The 22,057-nt window shown below is 51.4% G+C and overlaps 9 protein-coding genes across 9 annotated transcripts; 4 read left to right on the top strand and 5 right to left on the bottom strand.

Moving 5' to 3' along the window:
• Positions 1–761: 761 nt before the first annotated feature.
• GT037_004310 (duf-domain-containing protein) lies at positions 762–2,222 on the top strand (the record flags this gene model as incomplete). The annotated part of the gene is made up of 4 exons (XM_038929357.1): positions 762–917; positions 979–1,303; positions 1,358–1,531; positions 1,585–2,222. 4 exons carry the CDS (start codon positions 762–764, stop codon positions 2,220–2,222), a joined length of 1,293 nt encoding a protein of 430 aa, XP_038787629.1.
• An 84-nt stretch (positions 2,223–2,306) lies between these two features.
• Positions 2,307–6,135, bottom strand: GT037_004309 (uncharacterized protein; the record flags this gene model as incomplete). Its single annotated transcript, XM_038929356.1, has 7 exons — positions 2,307–2,947; positions 3,010–3,513; positions 3,619–3,770; positions 3,819–3,918; positions 5,128–5,427; positions 5,477–6,033; positions 6,086–6,135. The coding sequence occupies 7 exons, from the start codon at positions 6,133–6,135 to the stop codon at positions 2,307–2,309; spliced, it is 2,304 nt and encodes a 767-aa protein (XP_038787628.1).
• Positions 6,136–8,109: 1,974 nt separating this feature from the next.
• Positions 8,110–10,858, top strand: GT037_004308 (uncharacterized protein; the record flags this gene model as incomplete). Its single annotated transcript, XM_038929355.1, has 2 exons — positions 8,110–8,149; positions 8,205–10,858. 2 exons carry the CDS (start codon positions 8,110–8,112, stop codon positions 10,856–10,858), a joined length of 2,694 nt encoding a protein of 897 aa, XP_038787627.1.
• Positions 10,859–11,349: 491 nt separating this feature from the next.
• Positions 11,350–14,313, bottom strand: GT037_004307 (uroporphyrin-iii c-methyltransferase; the record flags this gene model as incomplete). The annotated part of the gene is made up of 5 exons (XM_038929354.1): positions 11,350–12,680; positions 12,729–13,058; positions 13,194–13,266; positions 13,316–13,954; positions 14,002–14,313. The coding sequence occupies 5 exons, from the start codon at positions 14,311–14,313 to the stop codon at positions 11,350–11,352; spliced, it is 2,685 nt and encodes an 894-aa protein (XP_038787626.1).
• Positions 14,314–14,790: 477 nt separating this feature from the next.
• On the top strand, positions 14,791–15,645 carry GT037_004306 (cortical patch protein; the record flags this gene model as incomplete). The annotated part of the gene is made up of 3 exons (XM_038929353.1): positions 14,791–14,803; positions 14,859–15,339; positions 15,390–15,645. 3 exons carry the CDS (start codon positions 14,791–14,793, stop codon positions 15,643–15,645), a joined length of 750 nt encoding a protein of 249 aa, XP_038787625.1.
• A 1,348-nt stretch (positions 15,646–16,993) lies between these two features.
• GT037_004305 (uncharacterized protein) lies at positions 16,994–17,179 on the bottom strand (the record flags this gene model as incomplete). Its single annotated transcript, XM_038929352.1, has 1 exon — positions 16,994–17,179. One exon carries the CDS (start codon positions 17,177–17,179, stop codon positions 16,994–16,996), a length of 186 nt encoding a protein of 61 aa, XP_038787624.1.
• A 54-nt stretch (positions 17,180–17,233) lies between these two features.
• GT037_004304 (uncharacterized protein) lies at positions 17,234–18,442 on the bottom strand (the record flags this gene model as incomplete). Its single annotated transcript, XM_038929351.1, has 1 exon — positions 17,234–18,442. One exon carries the CDS (start codon positions 18,440–18,442, stop codon positions 17,234–17,236), a length of 1,209 nt encoding a protein of 402 aa, XP_038787623.1.
• Positions 18,443–18,692: 250 nt separating this feature from the next.
• Positions 18,693–20,263, bottom strand: GT037_004303 (uncharacterized protein; the record flags this gene model as incomplete). Its single annotated transcript, XM_038929350.1, has 7 exons — positions 18,693–18,787; positions 18,842–19,570; positions 19,631–19,708; positions 19,755–19,957; positions 20,006–20,015; positions 20,066–20,141; positions 20,192–20,263. 7 exons carry the CDS (start codon positions 20,261–20,263, stop codon positions 18,693–18,695), a joined length of 1,263 nt encoding a protein of 420 aa, XP_038787622.1.
• A 428-nt stretch (positions 20,264–20,691) lies between these two features.
• On the top strand, positions 20,692–21,649 carry GT037_004302 (phosphoribosylaminoimidazole-succinocarboxamide synthase; the record flags this gene model as incomplete). The annotated part of the gene is made up of 2 exons (XM_038929349.1): positions 20,692–20,844; positions 20,897–21,649. 2 exons carry the CDS (start codon positions 20,692–20,694, stop codon positions 21,647–21,649), a joined length of 906 nt encoding a protein of 301 aa, XP_038787621.1.
• Positions 21,650–22,057: the final 408 nt, after the last annotated feature.

Genomic DNA, 22,057 nt, shown 5'->3' with positions numbered 1-22,057 from the left:
TCTTTAGGCAAGCCTTGATCTGTGTTCTACTTCAGCGCGCTAGCATTCCTGAAATATCAGGCTTGTCTCTGCATCTTCACTCTTCCTTTGTCGGTTATCTTCATCTCGGCGGGGCGCTTGGTTGCGCGCATCCAGCGTGCTTCATGTATACCGAGGGCAACTGCTGTTTGTCATGCATTTGGCCTCTATAGTTAGGGAGGCTTAGTTCTACTGTTTCTTGCGCGACCAAGAGGACGTATTTGTTTACGCGACTTTGCAGTTGTTACGACAAGAGGACATTCAGACACTGGGTCGGGCATGGACTGGTGCAAGCATGACGCTGTCGCACAAGGAGGACATTGGCTGAAGAGCTGGCATGAGAAGAGTGTGTATAGCTGGCTCTTGTCCGACCTTTTTAGATGTGGATGCAGCGGCTACTACTCCAAGCTTGGCATTTGCCGCTCAGCGAACTGATGATAAACCCCGTAATGAAATGTATATTCTCAATCTCTGCTTACTCGCAGCAAGCGACTTTTCAAATGCAGCATCAGTCATACAAACCTCGTTTACAAACATGACCGTCGGCAAACGCCGATGCCCTTATCAAGGTCACGAGCGGCCTCCGCAAAGTGGGTTTCTGTAGCACATAACTACCTAATTTGGGCCAGTGCAGTCGTTGTAGTGCGGCGCTAAACCCCACTTGCTTACCTGACAACACCTACTCTTCGACGTACAGCTTTGTGATCTCTATACACCCTTCTCAAACACACAGCAACACAAAGATGGACGACAAAGTCAAATACCTTCTCTCACTCAGCGCGGTGCGAGAGCGTGCTAAGATTGTGGGAGAGGCCGCTGAAGCAGGCAAACTGAGTCACTTTGATGTGCACGAGGAGCGTCTGGGCGAGGCTGCGGATTATGTGACTTCTGTCATCAAGGTTCGTTATGAAGCTTCTCGAGCTGTTTGAAGAATGAAGACACTGATTTTGAATCCACTAGCGTGACTTTGGTCCAGACAAATTCCACACCATCCCACCTCACGGTCGCTGGCAACACTTTGAAGTTGGCGGCGTTCCCCGCATCGCTAACTTGCTTGATGAGTGGAAGAAATCTGGATGCGACGATTTGGAAATTACTCGTCGTTTGATCGATCTCTTCTTCGTTTCTGTGCTGTTGGATGCTGGTGCGGGAGATCACTGGCGGTATGTGGAGCCAGGAACGAAGACGGAGTACGAGAGGAGTGAGGGTATTGCGGTAGCGAGTTTATACATGTTTAAGAGTTGGGGATTCGCTGCGAAGAAGGATGGGGGACCGATTGTTGATGGTGAGTATACGCTTTGCGGTTGAAGTGGAACTGTGCTAACTGTGCTGCGTGTAGGAAAGGGACTACAAGATTTGAAGACGGAAACATTGGCCGAAGGCTTCCAAATCTCCGAAAGCAACCCCATGCTAGGTGTTGATTCTCGAGCGAACTTGCTACGCAGTCTGGGAAAATCATTGCTTTCCCACCCTACCATCTTCGGTGAAGAAGGCCGTCCAGGGAACGTCGTTGGTATGTTTATCATTTACACAATCACTATATCAGGTACTTACCACATAATACAGACTACATGAAAACCACTGCTTCCGATCCCTCAACTCTAGATATTCTAACGTTCTGGGACGTCCTCCAAAACCTACTCATCCCCATTTGGCCCCAAGACCGTACCGTGGTAAACGGCCAAGCTCTGGGTGACGCCTGGCCTTTATCTACGCTCAAAACGCAATCCAAAGAAGGAAACTCTGATGAAAGCACCTTCATCCAACCTTTCCACAAGCTAACCCAGTGGCTTGCCTACTCCCTCACCGTCCCCTTCACCCGCATCCTCTCCCTAACATGGAAGAACATGTCCTCCATGACCGCACTCCCTGAATACCGCAACGGCGGTCTATTCGTCGATCTCGGTGTTCTGACTTTGAAGCCTGAGTCTTTAGATCGTGGTCTAAAGGCTACTTCTGACGGAAGTGGTCTTCCTTCTTTCACCGCGGGAGATGATGCTATTGTCGAGTGGCGAGCAATGACCCTGGTGCTGGTAGACAAATTGTACAAGCTGGTCTTGCAGAGAATGGAAGGGGTGGATTTGAGCATGGCGCAGTTGCTTGAGGCAGGGACGTGGAAAGCAGGAAGAGAGGTCGCAAAAGAGAAGAGGCCTCAGACGAAGAGCAGTCCTATTGTTATCTTGAGTGATGGGACAGTTTTCTGAGGAATTTGTAGGATTGAAGGTTGGTTCATCAAGGAACACGGCCGACTAGCAAAAAAACCCTATATTCTTCACAACATTTTACGTTCACTCCCTCATCCCCCTTCCTACATCACTTCTCCCCGTCCCTTTTCCGTCCTTTCTATATCTCTCTTGCGGCGCATCATCCAATACACCCAAACCATACGGTCTCATTTTACCCCCTGGCTCGCGTTCTCCTCTCCGTTCTTCAGGTCCTTGCTGATTAGGGGCCGTAGGTTTGGTACCCCGAGACGCCCAATCCTGAGGCGCCATCCACACTTGCGGTGTAGTATCTGAGCCTGCGACATGTCTATCTCTAGAGCCCTGGTCACCCTTCCACATACCACCCAATATAGGCGATTCCGGCTCTACTTCTCCTCCACTATCCAATTCGCTCCTTAATCCGTCGCCTGAAAGTTCAGACGGGCCCCTCGAATGTCCGTACATGGATTTGTGAGCACGAAATTGTGCTGGCGTAGGATTTGAAGGGGTGGAGTTGGGGAGTTCTTGGGGTGGAGTGTGCCATTCGTGTGCGTGACTATGGTATGCGTGGTTATCGGAGGCGTAATTTGGGTCGTGATGGGCGTAGGCTATGTAACGCGGATCTTGGGGATCGTAGGGGGACTGCGAGTGCTGATTGAGAGGGGATGGATGGCCGTAGAAGGTGTTGTCGAAGCCTGGGTTGGGAGATGTGTAGGTTGGTGGGGCTGTATCTGTTATGTTAGTGTAACATTCCAAGCCGTCAGTGAAAAATATCAATTTGACTTACGGTCAGTTGGTTTCGTTCGTATGTGTATATGATGTCGTTGCGATCGTTGGTCTTCCGTCATCCCACCGATAGGTAGGGTGTCTTGTCTCTGCTTCATTCCCTCTCCGCTCCCATCGTTCTTTCCTTTCTTCCTTCTGAAACAAAGACACCATACCACGAATCCGACGACCACTGCGAGTGCAAAAGCGCCACCCGCTGCGCCACCTGCAATAGCAGCGACCGGTGTTTTCTCTCCGGCTTGAGCGGAGGCAGTGGCCGATGTGGATGTCGCGGTTGTTCCAGGTGTAGTAGTAGATGAGGATGCATTTGCCACATTGACAGATGCATCGCTGGTAGATGAAGATGGCGATGATGTAGCCGTAGCGCTGGATATCGTGGTGGATCCGCCAGTGGCATGATAGGCGCTGAGCTGGTCCTGGCGATTGAGGATGGCGGGCTCAAGATCGCCGTCCGGACAGCCAGACTGGGCGCATGCGTTCGTTTTACAACATCCCCAGAAAGTTTCTGCACTTGATTAGCCAGTTCTATAAGAGTTCCAATTTAGGTGTAAGTTGAATGGAGGGCCTTCGGTACACGTCTGAGGGTGAACAGTGTTGGTTGGTGACTTACCACCAGCAGTGCACGTGTAGAACTTGCTCCCAGTTCCGCACGTAGCGTCAGGAAATGTCCCATATGCGGCTGGATCAAAAGCGCCCGGATAAAGGTTACCTTGTGCACAAGTGATCTCACATGGATCTCTCGCGCAGCAACCTACAAAGAATCTGGAGCTGTGTTAGCGATTGGAAATACTAATGAAGACGGATCCTCACGTTCCATAGCCGCACGACCACCACGTACCTCCAGCTGGACAAGAAGGAGAGAACGCCTGTCTGCTAGTGAGGTTGGTCGACATCATTCGAGGTGACGAGGCTGCGGTGCGCCCGTGGAGGGCAGATGGAGCAAGTGCGGCCAACGCGGAACAGCAGCAGCGACTGGAATCGAAGAAGAACGCTTCAAATTACGTGACTCTCAACAGACAATGAAATCCGAAGGGAAGTGGAACTGAAACTCGAACTCAGCCCTGGGTCAGCATATCTAGTGGGCGATGAGCGCATATACCTGCGAACAAAGGGCAACCCTGCGGCTTAACCTTCCCTATGTGCGTGCATCACGACTACCGAATTTACGACGCATCTTCTCTCTAGTCTTCGGGCTGAGGAATTCCAAGAACGCCTGCGTATATGGCCACATGATGGGGCCAGCCTTGTCGGGTGTTACCTGCAAGTAAGAAATCTGACGTATGTTTTGCATAGCCTCTTGACACCACGAAGACGCCGGTGCTCTTTTTTTTTCTTATATCGTAGTATCATCTAGAAGGCGTATATGTTATGGTGTTCGAGCGTATCGACTGAGATGCAATGAATATCCCCAATGTGCTTGCTGTGTTCTAACATGGAAAGACGAACATGTTCGTACCATACCGCTAACCACTGCGCCACGGCGTAAAGCTGACCGATAGGAGCTGTAAGAGAAAACATCTAGAAGACCGGAAACATGCAGATCCCGGGAGTAATAATTGTCACAAAGGGTGTGAGGTGGTGTGAGGGATTGCCAAGAATAAGCCAATGGCTGCCGCGTGGCGGTACAGTAAGATGCATCGTGGAAAGGCTGACGTTTGGGCGGGCCTTGACTCGATGGTGGCGATTTTTGGTGGCACTGCCCGCAGGATTACGGATAAGTTCGTGTTTTCTGATCTGTGACGCTAACGGAACAATATGGCCCAATAGTATATGATTTAGTCTGTTAGGTTTGAATAATGTCGTGAACTACTGTCAATACATCAGAAAAACGGAGGGTGATCAGAAGGAGGAAAAGAAGCAGCCTGGCCGGATCTTCTGATAGGGTCCCGATTCTATGCGAACATCCGATATTCATCTGTTATATTATACATTTTTGCGCTCGCTGATAGACTGGGTATGATATGCAAGTACAGAATGAGGTCCAATGAAACAACCCAAATACAAGAACCCAAGCGGAAGAAAGGAAGAAGGGTTTTCCGTGAAAAGGCATGATCTTTGCACAATTAATTCCTTTGTGACGGTCCCTACTCAGTCATCACTCCCAACCCTCGTCCTTGACTCGCTCGCTTAGCCATATCATTCTGGAATTCTGCTTGTACAGGTCGAGGGGACACTTGCGGTGACTCCAACTCAGAGGGAGGAGCAGGTCCTGTAGCCTCGGCAGGAAGTTCAGAAAATCGTCGATTATCTGCACCAGCAGGAAGTTCGGAGTACCGTTGTGTGCTAGATGAAGGGAACTCTGCTGGCAGCTCTTGGGGTTCGCTTGCATGGCTGGCGTATTGGTGGTATGATTGATGGCCCTTGGTGGGGGTATTGTCGTGGTAGGAGCCCCCAATAGGCGCAGAGTACGTAGGAGGTGCTATCATGATTGTTAGCTTACTGTTGGATAAGTTGACAAGATAACGTACGTGATTGGCCGTTGAACTGTGACGAGTGCCTGTTGTGGTCGTGCTTCTCGTTGTTCATCATTGGAACCATGGCCGCTGCCCCCATATCACCTTCGGCAGGCTTCTGGTTGCGTCTCTTGCGAAGGACGAAGAAGATAATCAGTCCAATGATAGCAAGACCGACGACACCTCCGACTACTCCACCAACGATAGCACCAGTGTTGCTCTTTCCGCCACCTGATGAGGAGCTTGCGCTTGAGGTTGCGCTCGCGCCATCAGGGGCGTAATCCCTGAACTGCTCTGGTAGGTCCATTAAGGCAGAAGTCAGGTTTCCACCCTCGCATGAAGGCGCCGGTGTTGCGTTGCATGCATTGTGTTTGCAGCATCCCCAGAAAGTGTCCCCAAAGCCGCATGTATAAAAGGTACTGCTTGTTGGGCAACTGGCGTCTGCAAATTCTCCGTGATGTGAAGCGTTGTATGCACCAGGTTGGACGTCTCCTAGTTTGCATCCAGTGGAACACGGATCGTTCAAGCAACAGCCAACAAAATTACTTCCACCTTTAGCATCACAGGCATACCTGGAGTTGGTTTAGTATCCGCGTTGCTCTTGAGTTCTAGGATTTGCCTTACCACTTGCCTCCCTTCGGACAATGAAAGTCGTAGAATGATGAATTAGACATGATGTTGATACTTCCAGTTTCAAGGAAAACCCCTTAGGTGTGTAATGTTTACAGTGAAGTATAATGTTGCAAACCAAACGGCGCAAAAACAAAGATAGGACCAAAGCGAGAGTAAGTACAGCAAATCCTAGTAGAAAGACGGTAGATATGATAAAGAACGGGGCATATGTCAGCTAGATCAGAGATGAACAGCACACGGACAAACATGTATCTCCATGTGTCCAAGCACGCGCGATGAACGCCTAATGGGGCGTTGCCTGAACGGTAGCACTGCAGGAAGACATTGTGCATAGCACCCGCCAATAGAGTACCACGCGTGGTCCAATGTGGTATAGTCGCCACTCCGCCGTGTGGTGGCTGGCCTTGTGTGATGTATTTTGGTGTACTGTCAGAAGCTTATCCGTACAATTCGCCTTAGTAGCTGAGAGGAAGTAAGCGAAGGATTGACGAGCCTAGAGCCCGACCCGTACCCCGTGGCGGGATTTGATCTGAGCGTGAAAGTCTCAGCACAGCCCTCTTCCATCGCGGTAGCAACGGCGTGTACAGCGGAAAGTCGACGCGATGCCACGATGGTCTTGTCAGGCATACTTCCAACACATCACGAAACACAAGCCCATTGTGCTCCCTCTCTTGACGGCACTTTTTCAACGACCCACAACAGACCTCAGGCCTCCATAGGGCGGTGTGGAGCAGTGTCAATCACAACTATGTTCCTTTGGTGGCGTCGTTAATCGAAATGACATCCAAGATGCGCTTAGGGATGGGGCCATTTCTCAACAGCACGCGCGGCCCCACAAGAGGTCAGCATGAGCCAACATTACTCCGACACCGAGAGGATTGTAAACTCAGGCTGCATGTCTAAGAAATCGTGCTTATAAACACCCGGTCGCCACATTGTGCGACAAAATCCGTGTTCGCCAACCTGAGGAAGAGATACGGCTGTACGGGTGTGTCAGCCATAAGCAGTTGGCTTGGCGTCTGTGTTCCGCTCTCGACTACGCTTGTTGCGCGGCTGAAGCCAAGAAGAGGTTGTATTTGTGCTATAGATGCCACCAGATGTTTAGCCACTATCACGCGGCTGGATTGTTCAGAGCTCAGACCGATATGTGAACAGACGAACAGACGAACAGCGCACCGTACTTGACTGGAACAGGCTTAGAAAGCCAAGCTCTGGAGCTCAAATTCATGAGTACAGCCTGGTTGCCTTATTGCAGCGCCTGAGGGCGAGGCGGCGGTGCTTAAATGGTACAGCCTTCGTTGGGAAAAGTGGGGCGTGTTGTTGTGGCTATATACTAACGGTTCGAAATACGCTGCTGAGGCGGATGCGGTGACCGATGTTAAACCAACGCTGTCGCCTCGGCATGGACGTCTGAACTGAGAGAGCTACACGTTCTGCAAAACTACCATGCGCGTCGCAAGAAACGCGTTCGTGGGTCCATAAGCCAAGGAGTTCACGTAACCAGGATGCAGCGATAAGGGCGGGGATGGATACAAGAGCGTCCAACATCACGTAGAACCACGGTAGACGATGGGAAACATGGTTGGAAAGAGCAGGCATGGTGACTTTAATACTTATGGGCCGCCCTCTCCGTGAGGATAGGGCGTTGGGAGATGGACGTGTGGTGTGCACGAGCCTCTCAGGCTGGGGCTAGTACATCATCATCGCGGGGAAGCTATCGTAGCTATCTCCAGTAACAGCACAGCAGGCATACCGCAACAATATCCAGCGAATGGCAAGCGGTGGACGCGAGAAACTTGTTCATTCCCGGTTCCATTGATGAGTTGATACATGCGTCGCGCCAATGTGATCCCAGCGGTATTGGGACCAGCCTCCCCAGCGTAATTGGGTGGCTGGCAGACAGTTTCAAGCGCCCGCCATCTCGAGTAGAAAACTTCTCCACGCCCAGCTACAGAGAATCCTCACAATGCTATCATTCTTGAACGACTCCACTTGATTAGTGTACCGAAGAAGATATGAGTGTGGAGCCTGAATTCCAACTCAAGCAAACCAACGGTAGGTAAGCTGCACCGGCTATTCAAGACGCGCATCAGGCTGACCGAGGCCCCAGTCTCTCAACCTCAACTATCCCACCAAACCTCGCAGCAGAGCGTTGCTGCTTCATTAGCTGCTTCCGAAGGCTACTACAGCGCGTCAGAACAGGCGTCTAGTTCGAGCGAAGAAAGACAGCCTTCCTACCGGACGCCGCCCTCTGCCCACCGAACACCAGCGCAAAGTCATGAGCAGTTGGTGCCACACACTGACGTCCCAATAACGTCCCTACGAGGCATCGGTATCCCCAGGCAGCAGCCTCAGCGCCCTCAGTCACCCGCCGTCTCTACCATTGCCGAGGAATCGAGACCAGACACCCGAGACGCGAGACGCTCCCAGTTACTGCCCAACATGGACGCCGAATCGCAGGTAACCACACCAGGCCAGGACACCACGCCATACATCCGCTTTGCTATCGACCAGCTTACTCGAGACGAGGAGGTCAGAGGATCGAGAATATACCCAGAGGTTCGACCAGAGGACGACGAAGATGATTATCCCGTCGATAGGATCGTTCACGACAATGGCTTGGGATACATGGCCCAGGAACAGAGGACACAGCAAAGAATGTCGCAAAAGATACCACGGAAACCTTTGAGGAATTCATCAACACCGCTTGCGGAAGCCCCAGCACCTATGGCTACCACGCAACCTTACAACCCGCACTACCAATCCCAGCAGTACAGGCAACAGCAGTCGCCCTCGCCTCCTCGGTCACAAGATGACGTTTTCGTAGCTCATACTCAACATGCGCCACTCCACTTCCTCCCAGCCATTCTTCGCCCATTTTGGCTTGGTATCTTCATCTTCCTGTGCATCCTTATGATTGCCGCACTGATCTTCTCCGCGGTTTACTCCAACCGCAACGACGTTGGCGGGCTATGGAACTACAACGCTTTTGGCGACAACCGCTATTTCGTGTTCGAATACCTCCCAACCCTATTGGGAATGCTATTGCTGCTTTGGCTCATCCAGGTTCAGACGGCTCTCCAACGCCTCATACCCTTCATCTCAATGGCTTCTGATTCCTTCCACAAGCGATCTGAAGCTGTCTTCCTCCGACTGTACCCTATGCAGTTCTTGTTGCCCAACTTTGAGCATTTCCACTCTGGACACTCCGGCGTCGGAGTTTTCTTTCTCGTATCATGGTTGTTTACTTGGACGATACCCCTTCTTGCTTCTGCTTTCAACGTACGTTATGACCTAGAACGTAGTGTTTGGCGATGGGTAGCTGTCCAAGGCATCGTCTGGACCATCGTTGTTCTTTACATTCTTCTTGTCATTGTCCTGGTCTATCTGCTGGTTTTCCTTATCCGCAACCCGACTGGCCTGAAGTGGGACCCTCGATCGCTTGCCGATATCATCTCGCTTCTCGAGCGCTCAAACAACCTCACCGACTACAATGGTTCCGAGACATTTGAGAAAGGTGATTGGCATCTTGTCAGCAACCGCGCAGATCGCCTTGGATACTGGACGACCACCAAAAGGCCTAGCGACGTCTTCTATGGCATCGGCGAAGAGGGTGCTGGAATTCGGAGGTTCTCAGTCGAGCGAGGGCGTATCATGGAGAAGGGAGCAGAGCGCACCAGTTCTGAGCTAGCCCAGGGCAACGATTTCACTATCCGCACCGACATCCGCAACCCGAGCGTGCGATTGCGATACCTTCCATGGTATCTGAAGGACACTTCAGTTATTGCATGGATCGTCATCGCTGGCGTATTGCTGGTCGCTTTCCTGGTCGTTAGTTTTGTCAATGACGCTGTTCGACTTGGATTCCTGCCCCAAGTCTTCGCCCGTACAGACTCAGGTGGCTTCTCGGCTTCAAACTTCCTCTACTCCTTCATCCCAGCACTGATTGCCAACTTCCTCTTCCTGGCTTTCTTGTCCTTGGACTACTCCCTCCGTGTACTCCAGCCCTATATTGCGCTGTCCGCGAAGGGCGGAGCCACCGCCGAAGCTTCCCTGCTAGTCGACTATGCCTGCCGTTTACCTCTCTCGGTTACTCTAGCAGCGCTCGAGAACAGACACTGGCAAACAGCAGTTCTTTCTTTTGTCTCGTTGACATCAGCCACCCTTCCTGTTCTTGCTGGAGGCTGCTTCTGGACGCAATACTACGGCAGCGAAGATGTCGTTCGTGTTGCAGCAGAGCTTGCAGGATACTACGCCCTCTGCTTTTTCCTCGCCTTGTACGGTATCAGCCTCCTCGCTCTCTTGCCAGGTCGCCGCCGAGCCGCCCTTCCTCACCGCAGCAACACACTCTCTGAGATAATCAGCTGGGTATACCAATCTCCCATCCTCGTCGACCGCGCCTTCTCTCGTCCACAGACAAAGCCCGAGCTTGTAGCAAAGCTAATGGGAACCACCTACGCCGAGCGCACATGGGCGCAATCGGCCCTCTCCCTGGTCCGCCCGTCGCGCAACAATCTGCGTAATGACGAGGCTGCAGAACCTGCCCTAGGCGACAAGGGAAAAGGACGCAAAAGTGAGAAACACAACTCTTACACCGATCCCCATAAGATTCGCTATGGCTTCGGCATCCACGTAGGTCGCGACGGCCTCGAGCACCTCGGTATCGATCGCGTCCACCGTGGTGGAGAAAGGAGTGGTCGCGAGCTCGTCATCTGGGAGGAGCAGCAACAGAGCAAGAGGAAGAGCTGGACAAGCCAGGCTTAGGCTTCTCACACGAACGTAACGCTACGTACCTTTACGACTACAAACACACTCGCATATGCAATATCGAGTTTTCCACAGCACTATCACACTTTTAGCATCGGCGTTTTCTGGGGAATATTATGGAACTAACGGGACTCACGGCATTTTGGGACGACTGGCGCAATGATCTTGGAATAGAACGAATTTTACGCAACGTAAAAGGAATTGTATAGTACGACATGGTAATGGTGGGGGGAAATCTTGGATATAGAGTGGGAGTCGTAGACAGACTACGCTTCCCATGTGATAATGACGTGTAAACGGAAAGGCAAGCAACTAGGCCTAGTAATTATGAGAGCTGAATAGCAGCGATATGGACGATCATGAATATGGAGAATGACAACACCAATGCACACATCATGATGCGATTGGAAGTTAGCTTTTTTTTTTGCCTCGCTTGTACATTCGATGCATCTGAAATGTGAAGTTTTTGGTATCTGTATCTCGAACGACTACGCGGCAATAGCCGCCTCAGTAAGTCTACTGATCTCCAATTCGCCATCCCCACCCAAATTGTCCAGTCCATGGAACCCTTCCTCGACAACCCATCTTTGTTCATACTTCATAAGCACTTTACACGCGTTACCCACAACCAAGAGTCCAGGAGGTCTGCTGCCCTCCTCTTCTACAGCAGCGCAAACATGTTCCAGAGTCGTTCTAATGACTCTTTGATCCGGACATGAAGCTCGTTCCAGTACCGCGACGGGCAATTCTGCAGGGTACCCTTTGCCGACTAGACTTTCGACTAGTGCGGATAGACGGTGAAGCGACATGAGAAGGACGAGTGTGCGGGAAGCTACGAATTCTGGTGGGTCGAGGGGCGCGCCTTTTCTACCTGTGCCAGTGCAAACGAGCACTTGGTCTGCGATGCCACGGTGTGTGGCAGGTATCGCAGCGAAGAGGGGTGCGCTTAGGGCACTTGTAATACCAGGTAGGACACTGGGTATGAAACCATGCGCGCGGAAGAAATCGTACTCTTCGCCACCACGACCGTAGATGTATGGGTCGCCTTGCTTTATCCGAACTACGACTTTGCCGGCCTTGAGTCCTTCCAGACCTAGCTCCAAGAGCTCTTCCTGGGCTTTATCTGCATTCCCGGGGAACTTTCGTGCGATGTGGACGGTTGCGCGGCGGGGAACGAGGTCGAGAATGGGTGCGGGGACGAGTTTGTCAGCGAGAATCAGATCGGCAGAGAGAATGGCTTTGTGGGCTGCGCGGGTAAGAAGGTCGGGATTGCCAGGACCAGAGCCTGCGAGGATAATACGGCCTGCACGTCTTCCAGGAGTGGTGGCAGTGGGTCCGACTTTCGAGGGGCTACTGCTGGCGAATTCGCGGAACAACATATCGACGTCTGCATCCGTAATACCCGCAAGACGGCGTAGAGGCCAGTATTCGCATATCTGTGATAGCCAGCGCATGCGACGTCCCCGTGCTGCTTCTTTGCTTTCTTCCAGGATCAATTTGTTGAATGTCGCTGGCTGGCCACTGTCCTCTTCCTCTGCTTCTAGGTCTTGCGATAGTTCCGCTGCATGATCTTCCTCCCATATGCGTCTCCGCAGTGTCCCCAGCCTTTCAACCGCATCACCCAGGCGCGGTGGGAGCGACGCCGCAATCTCCCTCCGTATTCTTGCAGAAAGTTTGCATCCCTTTCCAGATGTTGTGATACCAATCTGTAGAGGACCATCCGAATGCGTTGAGAGGAGGGTGAAGGAGCAGAGATTCGGTGCATCGGCGACATTGACTGGTATGCGTAGTCTCCGGCAAAGACTTGAGATGTGGGTCGCTGTGGCGAGTTAGAAAGAAGCCTGGAATGTAGAGGTATGTCGCCTACCTGATGTATGCTTACCGCCGGCGGTAACAAACACGGCATCCACTACGCCGTCTACCTCTGGTCTTCCAAGTGTGGTCAAGTCCTCCTCGACGAAACTTCGCTTTAGCCATTTTACCTCGCCCGCTTCAATGCGCTTGACGAGACCATAGTGAAGTGTGGAGTCCTCGGGCGCAAGCAGTACCGGTTTCGCACCGACCTCTATTGATCGTGCGCATCGTGCGCCTGCAAGTGGGTTGGACCCTACTACAAGGTGGATGTGGGATGTGGCGTCAACCGCGGTAAGAAGTGCTGGAGCCATGTTGAAGTGTGATGTAGAATAAATTGCAACAACTTGGAATACCAGAAAGGAGGGGCAACAATATGAGTAGAAACAATCGCCGATGCGGTAACTCCTCGGCGGCGTTGATAATGCGAGTGCACATTATTTGTTCCGATAGCGACGAGCCGATATGGCGCGATACGCACTAAGGGCATCCCCGCGGAAAAAGGCGACATGTGAGTGGTGGTCCCGCCCAATGGTCGATGGTGCAATTGACTGCTGTCAAACTTGCGCGGAGTTAGTCTGTTTGCTCGTCGCGGCCCATTACAATATTGAGCGCTTTTCGGCTCAACATTACACTGTGTCCAAGAGCGTTGAGTTTTGCTGAGGCGGAGATTAGAGCGGGGTCTTGGCTCTCTACCCGGATCTTCTCTTTGACGCGAACGTCGTGGTCCTTGTATTTGAATGTACGATCGGCTTCGTCGTGTGCAGGTGCTCTTGCACCGCCGAGCGCGGATGCAAAGGTGTTGCGAATGCTGAAGCCGGTGAGCGATGTGCTGTCCCCAGCATTATGCGGTTCGAGAGTGCGGATTTCGAGCACAAGGGCGGCATCGAAGACGAACAGATGGAAAGACACGTTCGCTGGCAGTGGAGGATCGAAGGTCTTGTCATCTACAGGATTCTCCCACCACGGCGGCTGCACGTCTGAGTAGCCTTTTAATGCCGCTTGCGCCTCGAGGATATGGTCGTGTAGCAGCTGCAGTTGGCCAGAGACAAAATTGGCGTTGGTAGCATCGCCTCCCCAAGTAGCCACGTCGATGACGTCGAGGCAGCTGTTGATGGACGTTCGGATTGCAGTAAGCTGGGGCACGACGAGTGTAGGCGCGTGCGGTGCAGAGGATATGGCGAGGTCGTAGGTCAGAGAGCCTTTGGGTGGTGGGAGGCTTGCCAGACGGAGCTTGACATTCTGCGCCGTGTGAGTTGATGCATCAGAACAGACAAGTAAGGACATACGCCTTTGGTGATGCGCGTGCCAATGCGCGTAATGAGGCCCTTGAGACTCTCGGAGCGCACCGAAGTCAGCACAAGTGTCGAGCCGTTTTCTGAAGGCGCAAGCAGAGCAGCGCACTCTTCCAGGCCTGCCTTGAGCGACTGCAGCGTCTCACGGAGCTGCACAAGCAGCCATTCAAGCTCTCGCGCTTGCGACGCCGCCTGCTGATCAGCGAGGCGGGCATCATCGATGGGCGGCCATACAGCGGTGGACATGGTGATGTGCTTCCAAGGCACGACGGTGCAGGTTGTTGTTGGCTGCTGCCCGGGCTCCATGGCCAAGCTCCACAACTCACCCAGCAGATCTTCGCTACTATCCGAGCAAGGAAGCCATCCCTGCATCCCTCCCCCATCTCACCATGTGATGCCGCACACCTCAGACACTTGCCGACTCATTAACTCGCACCGTCACGATCCGTCGCATCCGCCAACATGCTTCCAGGCAAGCCGCGGACCCTTTGGTGTGTCGACGAGCCTCGGGATGATGCAAAGCGCGTGCGATAGTGTCGTAACCCTGTGCGATGATGAAGCTAGTCGACGACGCCAATGAAGAGCCCGATGCACTTGTGTCGAGGGCTACGTCACCGCTGGCCAGCGCTCATAAACAAGCTCGCCAGGCCTCTTTACACCGCGCGTTGGACACGCAGCTCGTTACGTCGAATCATCCCACTGTAATAGCACCATTATCGTGCATCCTAATCTTAATAAACACTCACCCTTGCGACAACCTTTCAATTGGGCGACTTTTCAACAATGGCAGTGGCTAGTACGTCGTCCGTCGCTTGCTGTTCTAGCTGCGCGCTTGCTGACACGCTACTCAGGACCTATCCTCGCCCTCAGTTCCCTGATACTGGTCGCTGGTGGCCTGCTCTTCCAATTCCTAACCATCCTCACTGGTGGCGTCAACAAGAGTCCTCTTAACAAATTCTACTTCCTTGAGGCTTCCACCGACGGCATCCCTAACGCGCGCAACCCATCGCGATGGACCTTCTTTGCCATCTGCGGCTCTGACCCATCATCCGGCAACAATGCCAACTGCGGCTCACCCGTTCCAGCGCTGCCATTTGACCCGCCCAGGAACTTTGGCACCCAGCAAAACATCCCCGAGCAGTTCATCGGTACACACCAGTACTATTATCTGTCTCGGTTCATGTTCGCTTTCTATTTGATCGCCCTCTTCTTCGCTGCCATCGCTCTCATCTCCGGCCTACTTGCTCTCTGCAGCCGCCTTGGAGGATACCTCTCCTCCTTGATGACATTTGTCGCTCTGTTCTTCCAGACGCTCGCTGCAGCTCTCATGACGTAAGCATATCTATTGCGAAACTTCTTACCATTTATACTAACTTCATCAGCGCATGGGTAGTCAAGGGTCGCGACGCTTTCCGTTCCGCTGGTTTCGAAGCACGCATCGGAAGATATCTCATGGGCTTCACCTGGGCTGCCGTCGCCTGTTACTTCCTAGCTACCGTTATGTTCTGCCTTGGTGGCCGTCTCGGAGGTGATCGCTCTTCCAGCATGCGCCGAACACGCTCTACCAAGTCAAACCGCAGCCGAGGTAGCTTCTTGGACACTGAATCTCAACGCAAGACCAGGGATTACTCTCCATAAACTGGACTCCGATATGGAGGAAGAGCATGAGACTGAAGATTGGCCATGTGGAGGAACATTGATTTTTTACGCAACGATATCCACGATTTGATTTTGTAATGCACGAACATAATACCATGTTATAGCGCACAAGCGAGTTAATGCTATCAATGTACATATGCAATACAGCAAACGTAACTTGACATACAAAGAGCATCCCAATGACTATCTCTTAAACTGCTAAGGGTACATAGAAAAATATCTCGTGCGCCTACACATACACAGACATGGTAACGCCTATAGATAAGATATGATTAAACATGCAATTTTCCTACTGTACCGCAATCCTTTCTACTGTGCTATCCACTTGTCACGCAGCACTAATCTAAGATCAGATGCCTCACGGCATACTTATCCTTCTGGTTTGAGGCAATCTTCTTCTCGTGGCTTTTCGAGTAGCTTAGCATCAATATGTGTATTATGGGAAAGATTCTTGCACGAGATCAAGTCGCCATCTTAGGTCTAATTGAGTACCTACCCAATCAGGAGGCACCAAAATAGAGTGTGTTGAGAGTTGCGTCACTATATCACAATGTCGTGTCTCGCATAATGACCACGAATAACATGATTCTTTGTTGACTTAGTGTTGTCCGCTCTAATACGTGCAACATACCAATGTCGCACGTATTAGGTTTACCCAGTTCTCTGTTTGGTTCGTATACTGACAACTATTTCACACTCCACAGTGTTGGTTTGCATCCTCTTACGTGATCCACTCACATTCACTCACTAGCGTACTCTCTCTTCCCTACATAAACAAGGGATTTCTCCTTCGTACATAGAACAATCAACTCAACACTCTCTTCTTGTTCTACACACAGTCCTCCACACACAAGCTACAGTCTTACTGTCATTAAAATGTACTTCTTTTCTGTCTTCGGCTTCGCAGTCCTGGCATCCGTCATGTCTGCTGTTGCAGTTCCTGCAGCTCTTCAAGCACGCGGCCATTGTGGTGACTTCTATGATAATCATCTCGGACCTGGCACTGCAGGTGCCATCAGTGGTGGCAAACAGTGCCAAAACTTCAGAAAAGCCGGAGAGAGTCCAAATGATCAGTCAACCTACACTATGAGAATGAATGGCGTTTGCCTTCACTGCGATTTTTACTTGTAAGTATATGGGAGGAGGCCTAGCGAGAAACTATCTGACAGTCTTGTAGCAAAGAAAACTGTAATGACGTATCATACGGCATGGGAAACACTAGAGGACTTTCTGGAAACGAGCAAACAGATTATAGGATTGCTAAGAGCTTTCGGTGCTAGTCAGCAAAGTTCTACTGGCGAGTTTACGCTATATGCATTACTTTGTCTTAGATTACTTGTTTGCTTAGATGTAGTATTTCGATTTTGAAGGTTGTGTAGGGGGTTATGCCTGGGTACTGCAAGAGACTACGCCGAAGAACTTTCTTTTTGTCTATCTTCATATCAGTGTCCAGTGTCAGACCTGGCTGGCGATATATACTAACCTGCACCATGATCAATACTTCGCAGATCATACGTACCTTTTTGGTTGCATAGCGTAGTGGCGCAGGGCTAGGTTCTGACACACATCAGATCTCGTCAACTGCACACCATGTGTCAAACATGTCCCCCAAATCCAACGCTTTACCACCCTCTCCCGATGTCCCTCTCTCAATCAAGGTCCACATGTCAAACCCATCCGCTTCGTCTTCCCCATCATCATCCTCCATATCGTCATTTCCACTACCACCACTAACCGGCACATAGGCCTCCACTCCTCTACAACTTGCCACACACTCATCCAGCAAGTTCCAATCCGTCACCCCTTTAAGCTCCATTTGTGGATCACCCAGCCCCTCATATCTTATTACAGGCGGGGCGCCATTGGACAAGGTATAACTTGTTTCCAGGCCCGTGATCTTCGAGATGTACGAGTGAGATTTGTTGCGTGAGGCAGGCATCGGTAGAGTGTGCGCATCGAGCTCCGCGAGAGAAGTAGTAAGGAGATCAGGATCTTGTTTGTTGAAGAGTTGTACGGCTAGTTTGCGGGCGCGTTCGGTGTGAGAATTTATGACGCCGAGGGCTGGGAGGGGAATGTATCTTGTTGTTGTCCTTTGCTTGGACACCCCTCTAGTGCCATTTCCATCATCCTCTTCCTCATTCGCAACACCTACACGACCACAAAAAGGTGGCGCAACACCCACGCCGCCATCTCCTAAGAACTGTGCCCAGGGCTTCAGCCCACTAACCCAAGGCCCCGTCTCATACTCGCCCACAGGACACCACGCCTCACCCCTGGGGTCGTAAATGACCTGATCACCTGTGGACTCCCTCCGTCCCCAGATCGTAACCTCGAATAGAGAAATTGTATCTCTAACACTCTTCTCAAATGTCCTAGCATGGTTCGCACCCAGAAGCTCTGCTCCAATGGCTGCAGCTGCCTCGGATGCTTCCAGCACCGCTTCGTAAGGAAGACGAGATGCGCTTTCTTGCCAGATATCTAGGAGCTGGAACCATATTGACTGCATCAAAGGGGTGTCTTTGGGGTAGAAATCGGCAAAGTAGTCGAGGAGGATCGCGGCGCAGGACCAGTACTTGGTTGTAAAGGTGGATTCGCAAGAGTGACAGGACCAACTGTACGACCTGTTACGGTGCGGACAGGCTGGATGGGAAATAAGGGACTTGATCTGCGTGTAGGCAGTTGGGAAGGCGATGTCGTTGTTGCCGCAAATGTACCGGGTGGCTGTTGGGGGTAGCGTGGTGTAGTCTGTTATGAAGATGACGGGTGGCGGTTCCATTACGACAGATTTTTGAGAGTGAAAAAGCATAGCATTTAAAACCGGTGCTATTTGATTCAATTTCAGTTTGGAGTTTGAGTATTGGTACTGACGTGGAGTTCGAGTTGTAGTCTAGATCAATGGACTAGTGCCAAGGCTGCAGCCTTGCACAATACACTTCTTGAGAGTGGCTCACAATAAGAGTCTTGATAGTAATAGACGAGAGTCTACCCAAACACCGAGATACTGCTTTCTGTACTCTTCAATACTCCTACCACTTCGACATGCGACTAAGCGTGCTCATTCTCCCATGTTGCATGTTACTCAACAGCGCTTCCTCTAGGGCTGATTGACTGATGCCCGCATCTATCCAATGTAAGTACACGTATCATTCCAAAGAAGGGCAAAACTTTGACTCACCATCGATATCGCTGAAGCTGCTGCCCATACTAGGTGTGCCTTCGCTGCCTTCGATCCTGGATCGAGGACCTCCACGCCGTGGACTGCCGAGTCGGCCTAGTGCTGCACGATGATCCGAAGCCGGGCTCATAGGGCTTTTTGCTGCTGATGGAGGTCCACCGGAGCTAGTCATTGACGACGCAGTCTCGGTGGTCGCAAGTGACTGCACGTCGATGGACTTTGGTCTTGTTGGCGGAGCATTTCTCGTGCGGTCAGCCTGGAACACGTTTTGCTCGGGCTTACTATCGGCACTAAAATGCGCATCTGGTGCATACTTGCTGTTGCTGGGTCGTGGTCTAGCTGCCGTCGCAAAAGGTAGACTTGTCTCATGTGAGCCCAAATCGTCAGTCTCTTGAGTTCCATCACCCTCCTCGAACGTGGAAAGTTCTCGAGGTTTCTTCTGTTGAAAACGTGGAGGACGCTTAAACAGCTGGCTTCGATGGGCTGGATGATCAGTATCCGACAGCGACGATGAGCTCGAAGACGAGGAATCTGGAATCTCTGGAGAAGCAGCTTCATCATTACGATAGCTGGGTGGTGCAGCTGAGGGATTTGCGCGATCATCAGACTTCCGACTGGTCAAGTTGGGGCGTCGGGTGGAGCGTGTTGACAGAGTTCGAGCTGGCGCCTGAGTATCTGCTCGAGATTGGGTTATTGTGGTCGTAGATGGCGTCCTGGAGAGGGGAGGCGCTAGACGATGTCAGAAGATGTACTTGCCATAGAATCCACCATGTTCGTTGAAGTACTCACCTGGCGTCGTTACCTCTGCACCACGTAGACTTGGACTGTCCTTCGATCGTCCAGCCAATGCAGACGTGGTTCTACCAGCTACTCTTTGTTAGCAATACCAAATAATAGTGAACACTTCTCCTACCTCCAGATCCGGCACTGCCACCCCTCCGCATCGCAACACCACCAACACCAGGCACAGTGCTTCCACCAGTCGGCGATGATGATGGAACAGCGTTCGAGATGCTGACCTTTTTCATCTGATTGCGAACATGGTCGAGATGCCGCTCGTACAACCATGCTGCTTGCTGAAGAAGAAAGGTTGGAGGAACTTGAAACTTGTCGGCTCTGTTATGGTCAGCAAGGCTGGTACATGGCTGGATCGCATGTACATACAGCTCGACCCCTATAATATGTCAGTACCATTGACATCGCGTTACATGGAAGAAATCTTACAGTCTAAATCACTAGTCTTTGAGGACTTTGATATGACCTTCCACAATTGGCGGTCCCTCTCGGCATCCCATTGTGCCTGGGCGATGGTCAGATGAACGCCCAAGACGTAGACATAGGTCACTTTACCTGTGGAGGATCCTCAAAGTCACCGCGGATAAATGGGAGGCGTATCAGTGCTGTGAACTGGACTGAAGACATTTAGAGATGATCTGACGTAGATACGAAGGTGTAGTTTGATGGAGAGATGGTCAACGGAGGTGTGGTGCTGCGACTAGGCTGTCGAATGAAGTAAGGCGTGAACTGATGTACGCATGGGGCTGGTCAGGCAGGAGCAGCAAGCCTTTGAGTAGAGCGCGAGTCGAAGGTTACTTTACTTGACTCAGGTCTTTCCTGTGTTCATGCCATGTAACTTCGCGCTCATCATTGTGTTGTTCAGGACTACTTGTAGGCCAAGGTCGCGTGCACCGTTGACGACGCGAACTCCGCACCGCCACACTTTCCCCGTGGAAGCCACAGCGGCCCCGCTACAGGGCATAAAATACTCGACATGGGCGGATGCATAAATCTCCACCAAACACAGTCATTCCACCAACATCAACTCCAGGAAACTAACTCACTGGAACAAGATGTCGACTCAAGCAATTACCAACATTGACATTCAAGGCAAGTTGCCTAAGGTCGCCTCTGGAAAAGTGCGCGACCTGTACGCAATTGACGATGACACACTGTTGTTCGTCGCCAGCGACCGTATATCAGCATACGACGTCATCATGGAGAATGTAAGTAGTATAATCACCGAATCCCAAGAACTCCCTTTGATAAAAATGTCAGGGTATCCCAGGAAAAGGCGCTCTTCTAACTGCCATGTCAATCTACTGGTTCCACTACCTCCCCACTAAAGTTCCCGGCCTCAAAACCCATTTCCTTTCCCAAGACCTCCCAGCCGCCATCCAGGACCAAACTTCCCTCAAGGACCGCAGCATGCAAGTTCGTCGTCTGCGCATCCTGCCCATTGAATCTATAGTGCGCGGCTACATCACCGGATCAGGCTGGTCCGAGTACACCAAGTCCGGAACCGTCAACGGAATTAGTATGCCCAAGGGATTGATTGAAGGTCAGAAGCTACCACAACCATTGTGGACACCGAGTACCAAGGCGGAGGTAGGCGGCAAAGACGAGAATATCAGCCCCGAGGAAGCTAGACGTCTGATTGGTGATGAGAAGATTGCGAAGCGCGTGGAGGAGCTTTCACTGGCTATCTACAGTGCTGCTGCGGACCGCGCAGAGGAGGTCGGTATTATTCTCGCTGACACCAAGTTCGAGTTTGGAGTTGATGAGAAGGGTGAAGTGGTGCTCGTTGATGAGGTTTTGACACCGGATAGCTCAAGGTTTTGGCCAAAGGAGTCATGGGAGAAGAATTTGGGAAAGGCGCAGCCTAGCTATGATAAGCAGTTCCTCAGGGACTGGCTGACAAGTAACGGGCTGAAGGGCAAGGAGGGAGTGGCAGTGCCAGCAGAAATTGTGGAGAAGACAGCCGCGAAGTACAGGGAGGCTTGTGAGAAGCTTACAGGCAAGAGTGCGTAAGATTGTGCTGAGGATGGGAGGGTTGAAGAATACCATGCGTAGGGCGTAGCTGGGATGAAGCCTTGGTAATGCCAGACTTGAAGATAAGGCATATCCACGTACCATCGAAGTCACTTCAAACATATGCTGCATGAAAACCAATCGTCAAAGTATTTCTTCATTCAGTTAATCTATATACCTCATTCTAGCCTTCTCAACGACACAATCAGGCTAAGCACTAATCCCAGCATATCGCGTTTCCGTTGTTAACGCCATGCTGTATATATCTCACAGCAATGCAAATTCCAAACAATACCCTATGTAGTCCCATAACGCTATATGCAGATAAACCCTTCCCATTAGAAACTCCGGTGTGATGCAATGTCATGAACAGATCATAGCAGTAACCCGGGAAAACGCCTCGCTTCA

The sequence above is a fragment of the Alternaria burnsii genome, assembly GCF_013036055.1.
Source record: "Alternaria burnsii strain CBS107.38 chromosome Unknown 698, whole genome shotgun sequence".
Lineage (NCBI taxonomy): Eukaryota > Fungi > Ascomycota > Dothideomycetes > Pleosporales > Pleosporaceae > Alternaria > Alternaria burnsii.
This window is presented reverse-complemented; position numbering and strand designations above follow the sequence as displayed.